Below are 10,000 nucleotides of genomic sequence, written 5' to 3'. Positions count from 1 at the left end.
ACACGTTGTTATTCTGTGTGGATCAGACACATTGTTATTCCGTGTGGATCAGACACGTTGTTATTCTGTGTGGATCAGACACGTTGTTATTCCGTGTGGATCAGACACGTTGTTATTCTGTGTGGATCAGACACGTTGTTATTCTGTGTGGATCAGACACATTGTTATTCTGTGTGGATCAGACACATTGTTATTCTGTGTGGATCAGACACATTGTTATTCTGTGTGGATCAGACACATTGTTATTCTGTGTGGATCAGACACGTTGTTATTCTGTGTGGATCAGACACGTTGTTATTCTGTGTGGATCAGACACGTTGTTATTCTGTGTGGATCAGACACGTTGTTATTCTGTGTGGATCAGACACGTTGTTATTCTGTGTGGATCAGACACATTGTTATTCCGTGTGGATCAGACACGTTGTTATTCTGTGTGGATCAGACACGTTGTTATTCTGTGTGGATCAGACACATTGTTATTCTGTGTGGATCAGACACATTGTTATTCTGTGTGGATCAGACACATTGTTATTCTGTGTGGATCAGACACATTGTTATTCTGTGTGGATCAGACACGTTGTTATTCTGTGTGGATCAGACACATTGTTATTCCGTGTGGATCAGACACGTTGTTATTCTGTGTGGATCAGACACGTTGTTATTCTGTGTGGATCAGACACGTTGTTATTCTGTGTGGATCAGACACATTGTTATTGTGTGTGGATCAGACACATTGTTATTCTGTGTGGATCAGACACATTGTTATTCTGTGTGGATCAGACACGTTGTTATTCTGCGTGGATCAGACACATTGTTATTCTGTGTGGATCAGACACATTGTTATTCTGTGTGGATCAGACACGTTGTTATTCTGTGTGGATCAGACACATTGTTATTCCGTGTGGATCAGACACATTGTTATTCTGTGTGGATCAGACACTTTGTTATTCTGTGTGGATCAGACACGTTGTTATTCTGTGTGGATCAGACACATTGTTATTGTGTGTGGATCAGACACATTGTTATTGTGTGTGGATCAGACACATTGTTATTCTGTGTGGATCAGACACGTTGTTATTCTGCGTGGATCAGACACATTGTTATTCTGTGTGGATCAGACACATTGTTATTCTGTGTGGATCAGACACGTTGTTATTCTGTGTGGATCAGACACGTTGTTATTCTGTGTGGATCAGACACGTTGTTATTCTGTGTGGATCAGACACATTGTTATTCCCGTGTGGATCAGACACGTTGTTATTCTGTGTGGATCAGACACGTTGTTATTCTGTGTGGATCAGACACGTTGTTATTCTGTGTGGATCAGACACATTGTTATTCTGTGTGGATCAGACACATTGTTATTCTGTGTGGATCAGACACGTTGTTATTCTGTGTGGATCAGACACATTGTTATTCTGTGTGGACCAGACACATTGTTATTCTGTGTGAACCGGACACATTGTTATTCTGTGTGGATCAGACACATTGTTATTCTGTGTGGATCAGACACATTGTTATTCCGTGTGGATCAGACACATTGTTATTCTGTGTGGATCAGACACATTGTTATTCTGTGTGGATCAGACACATTGTTATTCTGTGTGGATCAGACACATTGTTATTCTGTGTGGATCAGACACATTGTTATTCTGTGTGGATCAGACACATTGTTATTCTGTGTGGATCAGACACATTGTTATTCTGTGTGGATCAGACACGTTGTTATTCTGTGTGGATCAGACACATTGTTATTCTGTGTGGATCAGACACATTGTTATTCTGTGTGGATCAGACACATTGTTATTCTGTGTGGATCAGACACATTGTTATTCTGTGTGGATCAGACACATTGTTATTCTGTGTGGATCAGACACATTGTTATTCTGTGTGGATCAGACACATTGTTATTCTGTGTGGATCAGACACATTGTTATTCTGTGTGGATCAGACACGTTGTTATTCTGTGTGGATCAGACACATTGTTATTCTGTTTGGATCAGACACATTGTTATTCCGTGTGGATCAGACACATTGTTATTCCGTGTGGATCAGACACATTGTTATTCTGTGTGGATCAGACACATTGTTATTCTGTGTGGATCAGACACATTGTTATTCTGTGTGGATCAGACACATTGTTATTCCGTGTGGATCAGACACATTGTTATTCTGTGTGGATCAGACACATTGTTATTCTGTGTGGATCAGACACATTGTTATTCCGTGTGGATCAGACACATTGTTATTCTGTGGATCACACACATTGTTAAGGTTAATAAATCATGTCATCTGCTATGTCATAACAGCTTCCCGTCTACAGAGCCAAGCGAGATATTTCACCCCAGAAATACACAGTCTCTTTTTTAAGAATATTCTGAATGGAATCCATTATCGCCGAGGAGTTTATCCTGTCATCCCTGTTGAATGTCATCCTGGGTCTAGACCTTGTATCTGGGCTTTATGTGACAGCATTTATTACCCCCCAGGGCTGTGATTCTGTCTGACAGCCCAGAACAGAGACCCGAGGTAGGACCAAACACTGGCTGTGATTCTGTCTGACAGCCCAGAGCAGAGACCAAAACACTGGCTGTGATTCTGTCTGACAGCCCAGAGCAGAGACCAAAACACTGGCTGTGATTCTGTCTGACAGCCCAGAGCAGAGACCAAAACACTGGCTGTGATTCTGTCTGACAGCCCAGAGCAGAGACCCGAGGCAAGACCAAACACTAGCTGTGATTCTGTCTGACAGCCCAGAGCAGAGACCCGAGGCAATACAAAACACTGGCTGTGATTCTGTCTGACAGCCCAGAGCAGAGACCAAAACACTGGCTGTGATTCTGTCTGACAGAGGGTTCATGTTGTTCTGTGTGTTTATATCCAGAGGGTTCATGTTGTTCTGTGTGTTTATATTGATGTTTCATGTTGTTCTGTGTGTTTATATCCAGAGGGTTCATGTTGTTCTGTGTGTTTATATCCAGAGGGTTCATGTTGTTCTGTGTGTTTATATCCAGAGGGTTCATGTTGTTCTGTGTGTTTATATTGATGTTTCATGTTGTTCTGTGTGTTTATATCCAGAGGTTCCATGTTGTTCTGTGTGTTTATATTGATGTTTCATGTTGTTCTGTGTGTTTATATTGATGTTTCATGTTGTTCTGTGTGTTTATATCCAGAGGGTTCATGTTGTTCTGTGTGTTTATATCCAGAGGGTTCATGTTGTTCTGTGTGTTTATATTGATGTTTCATGTTGTTCTGTGTGTTTATATCCAGAGGGTTCATGTTGTTCTGTGTGTTTATATCCAGAGGGTTCATGTTGTTCTGTGTGTTTATATTGATGTTTCATGTTGTTCTGTGTGTTTATATCCAGAGGGTTCATGTTGTTCTGTGTGTTTATATCCAGAGGGTTCATGTTGTTCTGTGTGTTTATATCCAGAGGTTTCATGTTGTTCTGTGTGTTTATATCCAGAGGTTTCATGTTGTTCTGTGTGTTTATATCCAGAGGTTTCATGTTGTTCTGTGTGTTCATATCCAGAGGTTTCATGTTGTTCTGTGTGTTTATATCCAGAGGTTTCATGTTGTTCTGTGTGTTCATATCCAGAGGTTCCATGTTGTTCTGTGTGTTCACATCCAGAGGTTCCATGTTGTTCTGTGTGTTTATATCCAGAGGTTTCATGTTGTTCTGTGTGTTTATATCCAGAGGTTCCATGTTGTTCTGTGTGTTTATATCCAGAGGTTCCATGTTGTTCTGTATGTTTATATCGAGGTTCCATGTTGTTCTGTGTGTTTATATCCAGAGGTTCCATGTTGTTCTGTGTGTTTATATCCAGAGGTTTCATGTTGTTCTGTGTGTTTATATCCAGAGGTTCCATGTTGTTCTGTGTGTTTATATCCAGAGGTTCCATGTTGTTCTGTGTGTTTATATCGAGGTTCCATGTTGTTCTGTGTGTTTATATCGAGGTTCCATGTTGTTCTGTGTGTTTATATCCAGAGGTTCCATGTTGTTCTGTGTGTTTATATCCAGAGGTGTCATGTTGTTCTGTGTGTTTATATCCAGAGGTTCCATGTTGTTCTGTGTGTTCACATCCAGAGGTTCCATGTTGTTCTGTGTGTTTATATCCAGAGGTTTCATGTTGTTCTGTATGTTTATATCCAGAGGTTTCATGTTGTTCTGTGTGTTTATATCCAGAGGTTCCATGTTGTTCTGTGTGTTTATATCCAGAGGTTCCATGTTGTTCTGTGTGTTTATATCCAGAGGTTTCATGTTGTTCTGTGTGTTCATATCGAGGTTCCATGTTGTTCTGTGTGTTCATATCGAGGTTTCATGTTGTTCTGTGTGTTTATATCCAGAGGTTTCATGTTGTTCTGTGTGTTTATATCCAGAGGTTTCATGTTGTTCTGTGTGTTCATATCCAGAGGTTTCATGTTGTTCTGTGTGTTTATATCGAGGTTCCATGTTGTTCTTTGTGTTTATATAGAGGTTCCATGTTGTTCTGTGTGTTTATATCCAGAGGTTCCATGTTGTTCTGTGTGTTTATATCGAGGTTCCATGTTGTTCTGTGTGTTCATATCCAGAGGTTCCATGTTGTTATGTGTGTTCACATCCAGAGGTTCCATGTTGTTCTGTGTGTTTATATCCAGAGGTTTCATGTTGTTCTGTGTGTTTATATCCAGAGGTTCCATGTTGTTCTGTGTGTTTATATCCAGAGGTTCCATGTTGTTCTGTATGTTTATATCGAGCTTCCATGTTGTTCTGTGTGTTTATATCCAGAGGTTCCATGTTGTTCTGTGTGTTTATATCCAGAGGGTTCATGTTGTTCTGTGTGTTTATATTGATGTTTCATGTTGTTCTGTGTGTCCAGAGGGTTCATGTTGTTCTGTGTGTTTATATCCAGAGGGTTCATGTTGTTCTGTGTGTTTATATCCAGAGGTTTCATGTTGTTCTGTGTGTTTATATCCAGAGGTTTCATGTTGTTCTGTGTGTTTATATCCAGAGGTTTCATGTTGTTCTGTGTGTTTATATCCAGAGGTTTCATGTTGTTCTGTGTGTTCATATCCAGAGGTTTCATGTTGTTCTGTGTGTTTATATCCAGAGGTTTCATGTTGTTCTGTGTGTTCATATCCAGAGGTTCCATGTTGTTCTGTGTGTTTATATCCAGAGGTTCCATGTTGTTCTGTATGTTTATATCGAGGTTCCATGTTGTTCTGTGTGTTTATATCCAGAGGTTCCATGTTGTTCTGTGTGTTTATATCCAGAGGTTTCATGTTGTTCTGTGTGTTTATATCCAGAGGTTCCATGTTGTTCTGTGTGTTTATATCCAGAGGTTCCATGTTGTACTGTGTGTTTATATCGAGGTTCCATGTTGTTCTGTGTGTTTATATCGAGGTTCCATGTTGTTCTGTGTGTTTATATCCAGAGGTTCCATGTTGTTCTGTGTGTTTATATCCAGAGGTGTCATGTTGTTCTGTGTGTTTATATCCAGAGGTTCCATGTTGTTCTGTGTGTTTATATCCAGAGGTTTCATGTTGTTCTGTATGTTTATATCCAGAGGTTTCATGTTGTTCTGTGTGTTTATATCCAGAGGTTCCATGTTGTTCTGTGTGTTTATATCCAGAGGTTCCATGTTGTTCTGTGTGTTTATATCCAGAGGTTTCATGTTGTTCTGTGTGTTCATATCGAGGTTCCATGTTGTTCTGTGTGTTCATATCGAGGTTTCATGTTGTTCTGTGTGTTTATATCCAGAGGTTTCATGTTGTTCTGTGTGTTTATATCCAGAGGTTTCATGTTGTTCTGTGTGTTCATATCCAGAGGTTTCATGTTGTTCTGTGTGTTTATATCGAGGTTCCATGTTGTTCTTTGTGTTTATATAGAGGTTCCATGTTGTTCTGTGTGTTTATATCCAGAGGTTCCATGTTGTTCTGTGTGTTTATATCGAGGTTCCATGTTGTTCTGTGTGTTCATATCCAGAGGTTCCATGTTGTTATGTGTGTTCACATCCAGAGGTTCCATGTTGTTCTGTGTGTTTATATCCAGAGGTTTCATGTTGTTCTGTGTGTTTATATCCAGAGGTTCCATGTTGTTCTGTGTGTTTATATCCAGAGGTTCCATGTTGTTCTGTATGTTTATATCGAGCTTCCATGTTGTTCTGTGTGTTTATATCCAGAGGTTCCATGTTGTTCTGTGTGTTTATATCCAGAGGTTTCATGTTGTTCTGTGTGTTTATATCCAGAGGTTCCATGTTGTTCTGTGTGTTCATATCGAGGTTCCATGTTGTTCTGTGTGTTTATATCCAGAGGTTTCATGTTGTTCTGTGTGTTTATATCCAGAGGTTCCATGTTGTTCTGTGTGTTTATATCCAGAGGTTTCATGTTGTTCTGTGTGTTTATATCCAGAGGTTTCATGTTGTTCTGTGTGTTTATATCCAGAGGTTTCATGTTGTTCTGTGTGTTTATATCCAGAGGTTCCATGTTGTTCTGTGTGTTCATATCGAGGTTTCATGTTGTTCTGTGTGTTTATATCCAGAGGTTCCATGTTGTTCTGTGTGTTCATATCGAGGTTCTATGTTGTTCTGTGTGTTTATATCCAGAGGTTTCATGTTGTTCTGTGTGTTTATATCCAGAGGTTCCATGTTGTTCTGTGTGTTCATATCGAGGTTCCATGTTGTTCTGTGTGTTTATATCCAGAGGTTTCATGTTGTTCTGTGTGTTCATATCGAGGTTCCATGTTGTTCTGTGTGTTTATATTAATGTTTCATGTTGTTCTGTGTGTTTATATCCAGAGGTTCCATGTTGTTCTGTGTGTTTATATCCAGAGGTTTCATGTTGTTCTGTGTGTTCATATCGAGGTTCCATGTTGTTCTGTGTGTTTATATCCAGAGGGTTCATGTTGTTCTGTGTGTTTATATTGATGTTTCATGTTCTTTTCTAAATATACTTTAAAGTATTGCGCTTATGCTCTGAGTCTCACCTTATCCCTCTGTTTGTGCGCGTGTGTGTGTGTGCGTGTGCGTGTGTGCGTGTGTGCGTGCGTGTGTGCGTGTGTCTTGCAGGCGAAACCCTCTCCACTTCCACATCATAACGGACTCTACAGCCCAGCAGATCCTAGCCTCTCTGTTCCGTACCTGGATGGTCCCTGCTGTCAGGGTGGACTTCTATGATGCAGACGAACTCAAGGTGAGACACATCTACAGCCGACTCCCCCCCCCCCCCACTACTCCTTCTGTCGTCAACATGAGAGATTCTGTACCTCGTCTTTCTCCATCTGACCTCCTCAAACACACACATCCTCTGTTCATCCTGTTTCTGTCTGTTAATCTGGACTGAGGTGTCATGGTTCCTCAACAAGACTGTCTGTTAATCTGGACTGAGGTGTCATGGTTCCTCATCAAGACTGTCTGTTAATCTGGACTGGGGTGTCATGGTTCCTCATCAAGACTGTCTGTTAATCTGGACTGGGGTGTCATGGTTCCTCATCAAGACTGTCTGTTAATCTGGACTGAGGTGTCATGGTTCCTCAACAAGACTGTCTGGTTTGTGTCTGTTAATCTGGACTGAGGTGTCATGGTTCCTCCTGTCTGGTTCGTGTCTGTTGATACCTGAGGTGTCATGGTTCCTCAACAAGACTGTCTGGTTCGTGTCTGTTAATCTGGACTGAGGTGTCATGGTTCCTCAACAAGACTGTCTGGTTCGTGTCTGTTGATACCTGAGGTGTCATGGTTCCTCAACAAGACTGTCTGGTTCGTGTCTGTTGATACCGGAGGTTTCATGGTTCCTCAACAAGACTGTCTGGTTCGTGTCTGTTAACCCTCTACCTCCTTCTCTTCTGTCAGGCTGAGGTGTCGTGGATCCCCAACAAGCATTACTCCGGTATCTACGGTCTGATGAAGCTGGTGCTCACCAAGACCTTACCCCCAGACCTGCAGAAAGTCATCGTCCTGGACACAGATATCACCTTCGCTACGGACATCGCTGAGCTCTGGGCCGTCTTCCACAAGTTCAAAGGTGAGGCGACTACATCCTTTCCTGTTGGGGTGTAATTGTGCTTCCTGTTGCTTCTGCTAAGGGGGTTGTATTCATTAGGACCCACTAGCAAAACTAAAATGAGTGTTTCTTATTGGACAAGGTCAGTTAGTCCCTCCCTGTTTCAAGTAAGTTTTCTTCTGTTTGGGAAAGGGGGATACCTAGTTGGTTGTGCAACTAAATGTATTCAACTGAAGTGTGTCTTCCTCATTTACCCCTCTGAATCAGAGAGGTGCGGGGGGGCTGCCTTAGTCAACATCCACGTCTTCAGCGCCCGGGGAACAGTGGGTTAACTGCCTTGCTCAGCGCCCGGGGAACAGTGGGTTAACTGCCTTGTTCAGGGCCCGGGGAACAGTGGGTTAACTGCCTTTCTCAGGGCCCGGGGAACAGTGGGTTAACTGCCTTGTTCAGGGCCCGGGGAACAGTGGGTTAACTGCCTTGCTCAGGGGAAGAACGTCAGATTTCTTTACCTTGTCAGCTCGGGGATTCGATCCAGCAACCTTCCGGTAACTGGCCCAACGCTCCAACCACTAGGCTACCTGCTGGTTACTGACCCAACGCTCCAACCACTAGGCTACGTTTGGTTCCTAATTGAGTAGTCTATTCAGGACGTGAATTTAAATAAAATTGATGATTTGGTTATTGTTGTTCTGTGAGGAGGAAGAGGGAGGTTGGGGGGAGGGAGGAGGTGGACTCCAGAGATTAATGACTCCCTTTCTGGCCCACTGTGTATTACCTTTGGATGGGCTTTGGATCAATCTTCATTAACAGTTCACATTATGCTTCACAACTAGCCAACACCCACCCTGTCCATACCCCACCCTGTTCATACCCCACCCTGTTCATACCCCACCCTGTTCATTCCCCACCCTGTTCATACCTCACCCTGTTCATTAACTTTAGTTTCAACCCTGTTACAGTCCATTCTAGGGGACTTCAGTTTCAACACTGTTTTCCTTTCTACCTCTCATCCATTCAGTTAGCTGTCCTTTCTACCCCTCACCCATTCAGTTAGCCTGTCCTTTCTACCCCTCACCCATTCAGTTAGCTGTCATTTCTACCTCTCACCCATTCAGTTAGCCTGTCCTTTCTACCCCTCACCCATTCAGTTAGCTGTCATTTCTACCTCTCACCCATTCAGTTAGCCTGTCCTTTCTACATCTCACCCATTCAGTTAGCTGTCCTTTCTACCTCTCACCCATTCAGTTAGCCTGTCCTTTCTGCCTCTCACCCATTCAGTTAGCTGTCCTTTCTACCCCTCACCCATTCAGTTAGCCTGTCCTTTCTACCCCTCACCCATTCAGTTAGCTGTCATTTCTACCTCTCACCCATTCAGTTAGCCTGTCCTTTCTACCCCTCACCCATTCAGTTAGCTGTCCTTTCTACCTCTCACCCATTCAGTTAGCCTGTCCTTTCTACCTCTCACCCATTCAGTTAGCTGTCCTTTCTACCTCTCACCCGTTCAGTTAGCTGTCCTTTCTACCCCTCACCCATTCAGTTAGCCTGTCATTTCTACCTCTCACCCATTCAGTTAGCTGTCCTTTCTACCTCTCACCCGTTCAGTTAGCTGTCCTTTCTACCTCTCACCCGTTCAGTTAGCCTGTCCTTTCTGCCTCTCACCCGTTCAGTTAGCCTGTCCTTTCTGCCTCTCACCCGTTCAGTTAGCCTGTCCTTTCTGCCTCTCACCCGTTCAGTTAGCCAGTCCTTTCTACCTCTCACCCATTCAGTTAGCTTGTCCTTTCTACCTCTCACCCATTCAGTTAGCTGTCCTTTCTACCTCTCACCCATTCAGTTAGCCTGTCCTTTCTACCCCTCACCCATTCAGTTAGCCTGTCCTTTCTACCTCTCACCCATTCAGTTAGCCTGTCCTTTCTACCTCTCACCCATTCAGTTAGCCTGTCCTTTCTACCTCTCACCCATTCAGTTAGCCTGTCCTTTCTACCTCTCACCCATTCAGTTAGCCTGTCCTTTCTACCTCTCACCC

At 42.7% G+C, this 10,000-nt stretch overlaps 1 protein-coding gene across 1 annotated transcript in view; it reads left to right on the top strand.

Annotated features, from left to right (window-relative positions):
• LOC139393214 (xylosyl- and glucuronyltransferase LARGE1-like) overlaps window positions 1–10,000 on the top strand; it is a 163,295-nt gene that overhangs the window by 97,073 nt on the left and 56,222 nt on the right. Inside the window, exons 5-6 of the mRNA XM_071141656.1 lie at window positions 7,047–7,170; window positions 7,827–7,998. Coding sequence (XP_070997757.1) covers window positions 7,047–7,170; window positions 7,827–7,998 — 296 coding nt within the window. The remainder of the gene's footprint in view (window positions 1–7,046; window positions 7,171–7,826; window positions 7,999–10,000) is intronic.

Source organism: Oncorhynchus clarkii, chromosome 33, assembly GCF_045791955.1.
Source record: "Oncorhynchus clarkii lewisi isolate Uvic-CL-2024 chromosome 33, UVic_Ocla_1.0, whole genome shotgun sequence".
NCBI lineage: Eukaryota > Metazoa > Chordata > Actinopteri > Salmoniformes > Salmonidae > Oncorhynchus > Oncorhynchus clarkii.
The sequence above is the reverse complement of the archived record's forward strand: the minus strand, read 5'-3'. Positions and strand labels throughout refer to the sequence as shown.